Source organism: Theropithecus gelada, chromosome 8 (assembly GCF_003255815.1).
Source record: "Theropithecus gelada isolate Dixy chromosome 8, Tgel_1.0, whole genome shotgun sequence".
NCBI lineage: Eukaryota > Metazoa > Chordata > Mammalia > Primates > Cercopithecidae > Theropithecus > Theropithecus gelada.
In genome coordinates, this window is record NC_037676.1 from 24,105,881 (window position 1) to 24,118,765 (window position 12,885).

The 12,885-nt window shown below is 45.4% G+C and overlaps 1 protein-coding gene across 1 annotated transcript in view; it reads left to right on the forward strand.

Moving 5' to 3' along the window:
- The window catches only part of DOCK5 (dedicator of cytokinesis 5), a 233,633-nt gene that overhangs the window by 202,861 nt on the left and 17,887 nt on the right, over positions 1-12,885 (forward strand). The window contains exons 41-44 of the mRNA XM_025394592.1: positions 6,927-7,068; positions 8,036-8,117; positions 9,704-9,788; positions 10,606-10,692. Of these exons, the coding sequence (XP_025250377.1) occupies positions 6,927-7,068; positions 8,036-8,117; positions 9,704-9,788; positions 10,606-10,692 (396 nt within the window). The remainder of the gene's footprint in view (positions 1-6,926; positions 7,069-8,035; positions 8,118-9,703; positions 9,789-10,605; positions 10,693-12,885) is intronic.

Here is a 12,885-nt window from a genome sequence, read left to right on the forward strand (position 1 = left end):
GGAGGGAAGAAACTCGTTTCTTTTCCAGATGGGCAACAGTGTGTTAGCAGCTGCCGACCCGTGTTCTCTCGCTGTGGGAGGTAGGGGAGGGAAAGCATTTCCTGAGCGGCCGCCCTCTTCACCCCACACCCCCGGACACCCCTGGTGTTCTGGCAGGTCTTTTGTGAAATGACTTTTCCCAGGTGCAGTGCAAAACGGAAAACCATGCCCTGCACTGGTCAGCTGCTGTGGGTCACTCCGGGGAAGAGCGTGGACTGATGTATTTCATTGTTTGTTGTGTTTCTACCTAGAGCTAATTTGAAAGTAAGTATCCCAAAAACTAGACTGCAAGAGTCTCCCAAAATAAAACATTTTATTATAATAATAATGACAAGGTTGGTATTTTTCTTCCATCTCAAAATCATCTATAATGTGATACTCATTTTATAGTTTAATAAACAAAAATTCTTAAGAAAAGTTTCTTTTAGAGCTGAGCTTTGCTTAAACATTTATTCTCCATCTACTTTCTCCTAATTTTAAAACAAGTGATAAAGCAAGCAATTTACATTCCTAACAGTGCCTGATGAGACACTGTTTATTCATTCAGTCAGTAAATATTTATTGAGCATCTACTCTGTGCCAGGTATAGAGAAGGCATTAGAAATATTTTGCTGATTACAGTCAAACATAGTCCCTACCCTCATGGATTTTACAACCTAAATTCATGAGGGGAGATTTTAATCACACATGAATGTAAAATTTAAACCGCATGTCGGACACAGTGGCTCACGCCTGTAATCCCAGCACTTTGGGAGGCTGAGGCAGGCGGATCACTTGAGGTCAGGGGTTCGAGACCAGTGTGACCAACATGCTGAAAAGCTGTCCCTACTAAAAGTACAAAAAGTAACTGGGCATGGTGGTGCATGCCTGTAATCTCAGCTACTCAGGAGGCTAAGGCAGGGGAATTGCTTGAACCCGGGAGGTGGAGGTTGCATTGAGCCAAGATCACACCACTGCCCTCCAGCCTGGGTGGCAGAGTGAGACTCCATCTCAAAAATAAATAAATAAATAAATAAACCGTAACCAAGAAAGATACCCTGTGCTATAAGAATCTGTAACCAGGAAATATTTACCCAAGTGAAATAGAAACTTACCCTATTACAAAAAATGTACAGGAATATTTATAGCAGCTTTAATCATAGTCACCAAAGACAGGATCCAATCCAAGTGTCCCTGAACTGGTGATGTGATAAACAAACTTCAGTGTCTCCACACAACAGAATACTACAGCAGCCAAAGGCAGTGAGCTCCCGATACACACAACTGCGGGCACAATTCCCACATGCATCTTGCTAGGTAAAAGAAGTTAGACTTAAAAGGCTACATACTCTGTGGTTTTATTTATATGAAATTCTTGCCAAGGCAACACTTCCTATCAGGACAGAAAATAGATCAGTGGTTGCTGGTCAGGGGGAGGTTGGCTGCGGAAGGGCCTGGGGAAATGTTTGGCGGCAGTGAAACTGTTCTGTATCTTGATTGTGGTCCTGGTTATGTTTGTCGCAACTAACAGAATTTTACGCCAAAAGGGGTCCATTTTACTGTATGTAGATTATGTCTTAATATTGTTTTCTATTTTTATTTATTTATTTACTTATTTTGAGATAGTGTCTCACTCTGTCACCCAGGCTGAAGTGCAGTGGTGCGATGTCGGCTCACTGCAACCTCCGCCTTCTGGGGTTCGAGCCATTCTCGTGCCTCAGTCTCCCAAGTAGCAGGGATTACAGGCGTGCATGACCAGGCCCGGCTCATTTCTGTATTTTGGTAGAGATGGGGTTTCACCATGTTGGCCAGGCTGATCTCGAACTCCTGACCTCAGATGTTCCACCCGCCTCGGCCTCCCAAAGTTTTAGGATTATAGGCGTGAGCCACCATGCCCAGCTTATGTCTTCATTAAAAAAAAAAAAAAAAAAAGAATCAGGGTCTGGTGCAGTGGTTCACACTTATAATCCCAGCTACTTGGGAGGCTGAGGCAGGAAAATCACTTGAGCCCAGGAGGCAAGAGGTTGCAATGAGCTGAAATGGTGCCCCTGCACTCCAGCCTGGGCGACAGAGCCAGACTGTCTCAAATAAGACAAGATAAGATAAAGTCTTTCCAGGGAACCTCTATTTCAGCTGCAGTCTGAAAGGTAAGCTGGGAGTGGAGCAGGTGAAGGGAGTAGGAATAAGCATTGCAGGCAGAGGAAGTGGCAGGCAAGAGCAGGGCAGTGCCTGGGAAGGAAAGGCCGATGCGGCAGGCACAGAGAGAGCTGGGGTGCCGGCAGGGAGGAGGGGAGCCCTGGAAGAGCCTGCACAGCCCTGAGGTTTCCTGGTGTGTTCTCTCTGCATCCTAAGAGCAGTGGGAGCTGCTACAGATTTTTCATGTTGGGAAGGTCATCTGGCTTTGGTCTCCATGGTCATCCATGGAGAATGGACGGGAGGTGCTGCAGATAAACCACTAAGAGACCATTGCAGATGTTCAAAAAAGAGATGACAGGCTAGACTCGGGACGTGGGGGTGGTGGCTTTAGAGGGAAGCGGAAAGACTAGAGTGGTGGAGATGAGGTCACAGCCATCTGATGATTGATGGGCTGTGTGGGTGAGGAAGCAAGAGTTGTCAAGAATGATTTCTGGGCTTCTGGCCTGCATCATTGGAGGGGGTAGTTGAACTATTTACTGGGACAGCAGGACCGGAAAAGGCCAGAGTCACGGAGGAGAGAATGAATTTATTCCTTGAGTAAATATTTATTAAACTCCTACCACGTACTTGGCTCTAATATAGGCATGGGAGCAGAGACAAAACAAACCAGAATCTTGAAATTTATCAAGCTTATGTTCCAGCTTGGAGAGATCAGAAAATGAGATAAATGAATAAACTATTGAGTATGTCAGATGGCCTAGAACACTGCCTTCTACAGTGTAGCTATTCAGTAAGTATCATGGAGAAAAGGACTTAGGGAAGGAGACTAGAGAGGCACGTGTTGGGGATGGAGTTGCAATTTTAAATAGAGTAAACAAGAAAGACTTCAGAAAGAAAATGACATTTTTGCAAAAACCAGAAAAAAGTTAAAGAATAAGCCGTGCAGCTATCAAGAGGATGAGCACGGGTCCCAGACCTTGAGAATAGCAGGTCCAAAAGCTATGAGGCTGGAGTAGTGTGTACAAGAGGGTGTATAGGAGAATGGGGCGGATGGCTGTGGGTACCGGATAGCAGAGGACCTCCCAGGGTTTTCTAAAGTGTTTGCAGAAGTTTGGTTTTGCACATACTCAAGAGGAGGTAGATTTGGAACATCCAAAAGGCACAAGTCAACCATTAGCTGTATAGATCTGGAACTCAAGTGAAGTTACAGACAAGAGATAAAAGTTGGTGAGTTACTTATATGGAGTTAAAATAACGGTGGTTGGGGATGAGATGGACCAGGCAGAGGAAAGAGAATAAAGAGCGGAAGGTCGCCGGGTGCGGTGGCTCAAGCCTGTAATCCCAGCACTTTGGGAGGCCGAGACAGGCAGATCACGAGGTCAGGAGATCGAGACCATCCTGGCTAACACTACTAAAAAAAATACAAAAAACTAGCCGGGCGAGGTGGCGGGCGCCTGTAGCCCCAGCTACTCGGGAGGCTGAGGCAGGAGAATGGTGTAAACCCGGGAGGTGGAGCTTGCAGTGAGCTGAGATCCGGCCACTGCACTCCAGCCTGGGCGACAGAGCGAGACTCCGTCTCAAAAAAAAAAAAAGAGTGGAAGGTCTGGGACCAACCATGGTGACTCGTGCCTGTAATCCCAGCACTGGTTGGCCAAGGCAGGAGGCTTGCTTGAGCCCAGGAATTTGAGACCAGCAATTCAAGGCCAGCCTGGGCATCATAGCATGACCCCGTCTCTACAAAAAATTTTTTTAAAAATTAGCCAGGCATGGTAGCATGTGCTATGGTCCTGGCTGCTCAGTAGGCTGAGGCAGGAGGATTGCTTGAGGATTGGAATTAGAAGCTGCAGTGAGCTGTGATCAAGCCACTGCACTCCAGCCTGGATGACAGAGTGAGACCCTGTCTCAAAAAAAGAAAAAATAAAAAATTAAAAAATAGAGTGTAGGGTGAAAATGCATCAGGGTCTAGTGTTAGCTCTGCTTTAATCCAGGTCAGCATAAAAGAACAAGCCCTGCCACATCCGTTACATATGCCTGTGTGTTGCATGAAATCAGAAATGTGACCACAGAGACAGCAGTGATTCTGTGAAATCAAGAACACCAGACTTTAAGTCAGAAGCATTCTAGTCTAAATCACCTGCTGAGCGAGTGTGTGATTTTGGTGAAATCACATAATCACTGAGTCTTGGTTTTCTGATCCGTAATTTAGAAAAATAATGCCTACATCACAGGAAAGTTTTGAGAATTAAGTAAATAGCATATAGGAGTGCTTTATAAACTGTAAGGTAGTTTATAGATGTTAACATACCTCATAGCGTACTTACGGTAGAATATAAAATCCTTGTGAGTGCATATAACATCAGTGCCATTCTTTTCTATGGGATATTTCCCCAAATTCAGAATATATAAAATTACATCATTCTCTCCTTCCAACCCGGTGAGATTTCTTTATCTCTCTTGTTTCTGTCAAGGGTACCACTGTTCTTCCTACTCCAAGACCACTGACTTTTTTTTTTTTTTTTTAAGAAATGGGGTCTCGCTCTGTCATCCAGGCTGAAATGCAGTGGCGTAATCACAGCTGCCTGCAGCCTTGACCTCCCAGGCTCAGGCAGTTCTCCTGCCTCAGCCTGCTGAGGAGGTGGGGTTACAGGTGTGTACCACCACGCCTAGCTAATGTTTTTATTTTTTCTTAGATACGGGGTCTCGGCCGGGCGCGGTGGCTCAAGCCTGTAATCCCAGCACTTTGGGAGGCCAAGACGGGCGGATCACGAGGTCAGGAGATCGAGACCATCCTGGCTAACACGGTGAAACCCCGTCTCTACTAAAAAATACAAAAAACTAGCCGGGCGAGGTGGCGGGCGCCTGTAGTCCCAGCTACTCGGGAGGTGAGGCAGAAGAATGGCGTAAACCCGGGAGGCGGAGCTTGCAGTGATCTGAGATCCGGCCACTGCACTCCAGCCCGGGCGACAGAGCCAGACTCCGTCTCAAAAAAAAAAAAAGATATGGGGTCTCACCGTATTGCCCAGGCTCAAAACCAGTGATCTTTGAATCAGCATCAACTCTCCTATCTTCCTCGCCCTTCTCCCAACACCAAAGAGACAAACACTGAATGCTTTTACTTCTCCCTCTCCTGCTGTTCCTTTTCCTTCTCTCTCTCCTGCTGTTCCTTTTCCTTCTCTCTCTCCTGCTGTTCCTTTTCCTTCTCCTGCGCAGTCCAGCCTATGAGCCTTCAGTTGGACATAGATGCCACCGTTGGCTTACATTGTCTACACTTCTTCTTTCATCATGCGGCTCCTGCCTTCCAGAACCTCCGGTGAACATTCCGAGTCTTTGAAACCTCTACCTGCCATGCAAGATCATTCATATTCTGGCTCATTCTTCCAGGCCAGGCTCATGTCTTCTCCCAGGACTCTGTGCTTTCCATCCCTGGGCCTGACCCTTTCCACGTACCCGCCTGGCCCTTCTCACTCCTTCTCTTTACACTTCCTTTTCCCATTCATCTGTCTGTGCCTATCTAAGGCCCGTGTCTTCTTTGAAGCCTTCTGTTTCCAGCCAAGCTAATTCTTCCTGACCTGCTTTGATTCCTTTTATAGTTATCGTCTGCATCGTACAACTAGCATTGTATTACACTCTGATCCTTTGCCCACCGTTGTTTTGCCTGAATGATGGAATTTCAACAGGCTTGAGTCCCATAGATTTTTCCTAGCTTGGAAAAGTTTTATCATGTATTCCAAAAGATCCAGTAGTTTTTACTCCCTTCATTCAGTATTTGCCTGAAAAGTGTAATTGCCTTCACGGTACTTACACTATCAGGTTTACTTATTTATTTACTTGCTTGTTTTGTATTCTCTCCTCTAGAAGGTAATTCTGTGAGAGCAGGATCACCATTGTATTCCTGTTGTCTGACTGATCTTCTGTTTGCACAACACATATTTGTTATGTGAATGGACAAGTGAGTTTCAAAGACATTTTACAAGACAACCTGGGCCCAAGCCTTGGTTAAAAATGAATCATGTGTGGGCTGCCAGTGCAAACTGCTCATTTCGAACATGGCTATGTTTGCACTTGCCCAGGCAGTCACACCTGTGAGACAAATTACTCCCATGCCTGCGGCCTAGGAAATCTCTTGGGGAAAAAAAATTTGATTAAAGAGATTATATTTACAGTCTAGAGTGGAGAAAATAGTATTTAATGCGGTGATTTTCTCTCAGACTTTCAGGATTGGCTGGGGACTGCGGTACATTGCTTCTATTCTCTGTGACTCTGTTTCTGTGCCAGAAGGCACGTTCCTTCTCCTCAGTCTCTGAGGCTGCGCTGTTTAAATGCTGGTCCACAAACTGTTACTGGATCATGATGAGATCGACAGAGTTTATACCTCAATGTAAATTAATGCACTTCCTTCCTTCCTTAAGAATGTCTTGCCATGAAAATATCAGCATGCTTGGTGATGTCATTGATTTACATGAGGGCACAAGTTCCTTATTTCCTTGCAGATGGGGGTCCAGACTGTTTGCAGACTGGCCATGGTCCTTGGGCCACACCAGAAGCAGCACCGGGCTAAGTATTTTTTATGCCTGTGATTTAACTTCTCAAATAAACCGCATCTCTTATAAGATAAGACATGCTGTCAGGCACGGACTAGATATTCAATGAGAACTTGATGGTGTGGATTGAACCTTGACTGGGGAGCGCAATGGCTCCCTCAGTACCCGGAACTCCAGTTGCCTCTTCACTCGTCCTGTGTAATGACTTCCCTTGCTGTCTCTCACCTGCAGAATAAAATCTTCATCTACCGGGGAAAGGAGTATGAGAGGCGAGAGGACTTCAGCCTGAGGTTGCTAACCCAGTTCCCCAATGCGGAGAAGATGACCAGCACCACGCCTCCTGGGGAAGACATCAAGTCCTCCCCCAAGCAGTGTATCCTTCCCGTGGGGAATATGGCCCCGAGGCTCTTATGGCTGTGCACAGCCCCTGCTAAGCCAGAGAAGATGGGAGCTACAGTCCCTTCTCTGCAGACAGACGATCCTCTGAAGCGTTCTGACACAGTTTCCCATTCCATGTAAAATCTTTGGGACCCTCATAGCGTTAGCTGGTGGTGATGACGTAACAAAACAGGAGAGGTAATAGACAAGTGATGGATATGAAATATACTTCCTAGCCAGATGGGGTGCTTAAGTGGAACATAGACTTCCTATTCTGAATTCTGGATTCTGTTGTAGACTTTGAAATGGTATCTCTGTCCTGGTGGGTTGGGGAGCTAAGAGTTTCTAAGACATGATCATTAAATCAGAGCAGGAGCGCTTACCCTTGAGCTGCTTTTGAAGCCTAACTTGACCACTTACCAGCTGTGTGATGTTGGATTTTAACCTCTCTTATCCTCAGATTCTCCATCTGTGAAAAGAGAATAATAATATCCCTCTCGTAGAATTGTTGTGTGTATTAGAGATAATATATTCAAAATACCTAGCACTGTGCCCAACTATGGCACTGGATAAACAGATGGGATCCAAAGATACAAGCAATTCCTGTTGCCTGGGCTCTGAGTCTGGTGATTTCAGGGGATGCTTGTCCCAAGAAATTGTTTGAATCCATTTGTAGCACCTGTTTCCTGATATTGCATTGACATCTGTTTCCCGATGGCAAGGGTTGTTTGCCAGATGTCTGACCAAAAAAAAAAGAAGACCCTAGGATTCATTGTAATCACTGAATAAGGCATTTCGGTGATACACAAAGGAACTTCATTTTCAATGTGGTCCTGGCATTTGGGTCAAAGGGAGTGATCGGTGCTGGTGGCATTTCCGGCTGTGAAGCAGGAAGAACAGGCCTTTGGTGTCTGACAACTTCGCGGCCCCGGCCCCTCTCTTTTCCTTAACAAGTTCCTCAGACATGCAGTGCTTCACCGTAAAGCCAGTGATGAGCTTGCCGCCCAGCTACAAGGATAAACCAGTTCCGGAGCAGATCCTAAAGTAAGTGGTTTTTCATCTAAAAAAATATCTGTGTCTAGGCACAGTGGCTCACATCTGTAATCCCAACATTTTCCGAGGCCAAGGGAGGAGTATTGCTTGAAGCCAGGAATTTGAGACCAGCCTGAGCAACAAAGTGGGACTCTGTCTCTACAAAAAAGAGAAGTTTGTCTCTGCCTCACACTTGTTTGGAGTACATCAAAACCAAAGCCTTACGTTTATTACAGTTTGCAAGACCTACTGTCTATTCTTCTTTGAGTGTAAGATAAAAGCTTGCTAATACAAAGGGATGTGGGGGTTTTGTTCTTTTTTAGGCAGAGGAAAATCAGAACTTTCATGCCTGGGTTTCAGATCCCTGAGCTTTTATTTTCACCCAAAAGCATCACAGAGGAGTGGCTGGTCCCCAGTGATGGAGGGGCTCATTCCTTGTCTTGAAGAGCCGAATGCTAATGGTGTTGATAGAACTGTTATAAAACTAGACTAATGAGATCACAAACGTATGTGTGAGTGCATATACCTTTTTTTTTGAGACGGAGTCTTGCTCTGTCACCCAGGCTGGAGTACAGTGGCGTGATTGTTCAAGCAATTCTCCTGCCTCAGCCTCCCGAGTAGCTGGGATTACAGGTGCGTGCCACCACGCCTGGCTAATTTTTTGTATTTTAGTAGAGATGGGGTTTCACCGTGTTGCCCAGGCTGGTCTCAAATTCCTGAGCTCAGGCAGTCCGCCTACTAAGAGACAGGGTCTTGCTGTCAACTAGGCTGGCATGCAGTGGCACCATCATAGCTCACTGCAACTTTAAACTCCTGGGCTCAAGAGACCCTCCCTCCCACCTCAGCCTCCTGAGTAGCCGGGACATACACCACCACACCTGGCTCTGTGTGTGTGTGTGTGTGTGTATGTGTGTGTGTGTGTGTGTGTGTGTGTGTGTGTAGATGGGATCTTGCTGTGCTGCCCAGGTTGGCTGGTCTTGAGTTCAAGTGATCCTCCCACTTCTGCCTCCCGAAGTGGTGGGATTACAGTGTGAGCCACCACACCTGGCCACATATACCTTTTAAAATCGTGTGCTGTGACTTTGGGAGGCTGAGGCGGGTGGATCACCTGAGGTCAGGAGTTCAAGACCAGCCTGGCCAACATGGTGAAACCCCATCTGTACTAAAAATATAAAAAAATTAGCCAGGCGTGGTGGTGCGTGCCTGTAATCTCAGCTACTCGGGAGGCTGAGGTAGGAGAATCACTTGAACCTGGAAAGTGCAGGCTGCAGTGAGCCAAGATTGCGCCACTGCACTCCAGCCTGGGTGACAGAGTGAGACTCTGACTCAAAATGAATAAATAAATAAATAAATAAATATAAATAAAATAAATAAAATTGTGTGCTGTGAAATAAATTCCTAAGTAATATAAAAGTAAGGTGTGAAATAAAATCAAATTGTGCACTTTCTCAGGCCTTCATGTGGAGGCATTATTGATTATGAGATAGCTTAGTGGGTAAAACTCAGACCAGGCAGATGTGTTATAGGTTTTGTTGAAGTCAAGTCGAGGAGTGGTTGTTCTAAGAGAGAAAATACAGCATTGCTTTGTCCTTCTCCAGCTACTACAGAGCCAATGAAGTGCAGCAGTTCAGATACTCCCGGCCGTTCCGGAAAGGAGAAAAGGATCCAGACAACGAATTTGCTGTGAGTTCACCCCTTTTGTCCTTTAAGAGGTAAAATTGATGGGCTGAGCACAGTGGCTCACACCTGTAATCCCAGCATTTTGAGAGGCCGAGGCCAGCGGATCACGAAGTCAGGAGATCGAGACCATTCTGGCTAACACAGTGAAACCCCATCTCTACTAAAAATACAAAAAATTAGCCAGGCATGGTGGCACACACCTGTAGTCCCAGCTACTCGGGAGGCTGAGGCAGGAGAATTGCTTGAACCCAGGAGACGGAGGTTGCAGTGAGCCGAGATCGCGCCACTGCCCTCCAGCATGGGTGACAGCGAAACTCTGTCTCAAAAAAAAAAAGGTAAAATTGGCATCCCAGGTGGAGGTCTTCCACCTACCTAACCAGCTTCCACAGGAGAAACGATGGCACCCCTGGGAATAGAGGCTTCACCTGCTAATTACCTAGACAGCCAGCTGTCATCTCCATGGAAAATGCTTGACTAGGAGTCCAGAATCTGGACTCTTCCTGGGCCTGCTGCTCATAATGACCTTGGGCTAGTCGTACCTCTCTAGACCTCACATTTCCCTCTGTAGGGTGAGAAGTCCCAAGTAGATGATCCCTTTCAGCTTTAAACATCCAGGATCCGTGAATTTTATGAGAAAATTTGGCTCATTCCCTACGAGGCATTTGAGAATAGAATCTCACTTAACTGAACCCCAGGGAGTTTTGCTATTTTCCCTGGGAATTGACGAACATTTCATGTTTTCCTGCTGGGAATTGACCGACATTTCATGTTTTCCTCCTGGGAATTGACCAATATTTCATGTTTTCCTTCTTGCCACCAGACGATGTGGATTGAACGGACCACGTATACGACTGCATATACCTTTCCTGGGATTCTCAAGTGGTTTGAAGTCAAACAGATTTCAACAGTGAGTCATTTGAAATTGGCACTTAGAAAAAAACTTTCTGTCTCCAAATATAATAACAGCCTTTGTTGAATTCCCTCTGCAGTTCACACCAGTTTGGCCAGCCTCCTCTGGCCAACTTTGTTTTTCAAAAGAGAAATAAAAGGCATGCTTGTATAATAGAGCTCCTTTGTAAAACTGATGTGACAACACCAGCCCTAAAGGTCACTCACAGTGAATGACTCTTTTATGTCCAGAGCAGTGGTGTCTGCTCAGCGATCCTGCCAGCACCCAGAAACATTTTTGGAATGCCGCTTGGAGTTTCCTGTCAATTACATCTTCCCTCCCAAAGCCTGTTCTCTTCTTTTATTCTGCGCTAATCACGTCCCCAATCACCCTAGACTCCTCCCTCTTCATCTCTCCCAAAAGCTGCTATTTTACCTGTTTAGTATTGATTAAATCTGTTTTATTTCCCACCTCCTCATTGGCCTGCCTGCCATTCATGGCCTTCTCAGATCCAGTTACCTCACTGCCTCAGTGGGAATTCCATTAAGGAAATCTCACCATTTTGTCCATTCTCATGCTTAAAGCCCTTCCATGGCCCCAAGTACCTGGAGTATAAAGCCTGCCCTCCTTAGCACACACACATGGCCTAACTCTTCTGCCTCATCTCCTAGGCAATCTATTGGAACCGTACTGCTCATCCCATGCTAATTTCAGTCCTCCGTGACATTGGATCGTTTTCTCTGCCTGAAACACACTCTTGCAATTTCTGCACCTAAATAACTCCCATCAAGGTTCAGTTTAGGCACCAGCTTCTCAATGAATCCATCTCTGGAACATCCAAATTGGGTGACCTGCCTTTTGTCTGTCCCCTGTGGCACCCTGGGCGTGTTTCTAACCTACCATGTTTACATGTCCTGAGACCCCACTAACACCATCAGCTCCTTCGAGCCATGAAGTACATACATCTTAATCACTTTTGTATCTGTGGTGCATAGCATGACACTTAACCTAAAGTAGGTGTTCAAGAAATGTTTCTTGGACAAATCTGAACTGAAGTTCAATGTGTTATAAGTCATAGCTAGGTACAGTGGCTCATGCCTGTAATCCCTGAACTTTGGGAGGCCAAGGTGGGAGGATCACTTGAACTCACGAATTCAAGACCACCCTGGGCAATATAGCAAGACCCCCATCTCTACAAAAAGAATAGCTGTGTGTGGTGTCATGTGCCTGTCATCCTAGCTACTTGGGAGGCTGAGGCAAGAAGATGGCTTGAGCCCAGGAGTTGGAGGTTGCAGTGAGCTATGAATAATTGCACTGCTGCACTCCAGTCTGGTCAACTGAGTGACACCCTGTCTCTAAAAGAAAAAAAATTTAGATATTATTCCTCAGTTATGGATATGATTCCTGGATGGAGACTTTTGGAATCAAGTCTGGAATAGGAGGTCATGTTGACTGATAATAGGTAAAATGAAGAAGGAGATATTTGTTTTTTGAAACCTGATTTTGTAGACATTTCCATAGGAAGAACTCTGAATCTGTACTGTGTCTCATTTTCTTTTCATTCAAAATTCAGCCTGTATATTCTAATACATCCGATTATTTCTGACGTCTGGTAACCATAGAATTCATACTATGTATGGTCTGAATGCATGGCCTTCAAGATCACTTACCTCTTTTCATGGAGGAAGCATCAAACATTTTGCCAGTGGACATTCTTGGTGGTGCAGAAGTGACTCAGATCTGATATCCTGCTATTCTCTTGTCATTGATCTTCTCAAAAGTCTCCAAGGAAGTGTTGCCTAGGAAATGATTCTTACTACAGGTCCAGTTCTTTTCTTCTCAAATTTTCTGTAGACATTTCATCCATGGAATAATCATTACCATGGCTCCCATGTTTAAGTCATCATTCCACTTTGTAAGGAGATTTTAAATAGCTTATTTTGTATCTTACCACTATTCCAAAACATGGTGGTGTCCTTATAAGCTAGCAGTCCCCAATCTTTTTGACACAGGGACTGCTTTCCTGGAAGACAATTTTTCTGTGGACCTGGGGTGGGAAGGTCGGGGGTATTGGGGGATAGGGGATGGTTTGGGGATGATTCAAGCACATTACATTTATTGTGCACTGTATTTGTATTATTAGTATATAGTAATACATAATGAAATAATTATCATGTGGAATCAATGGGAGCTCTGAACTCATTTTCCCGC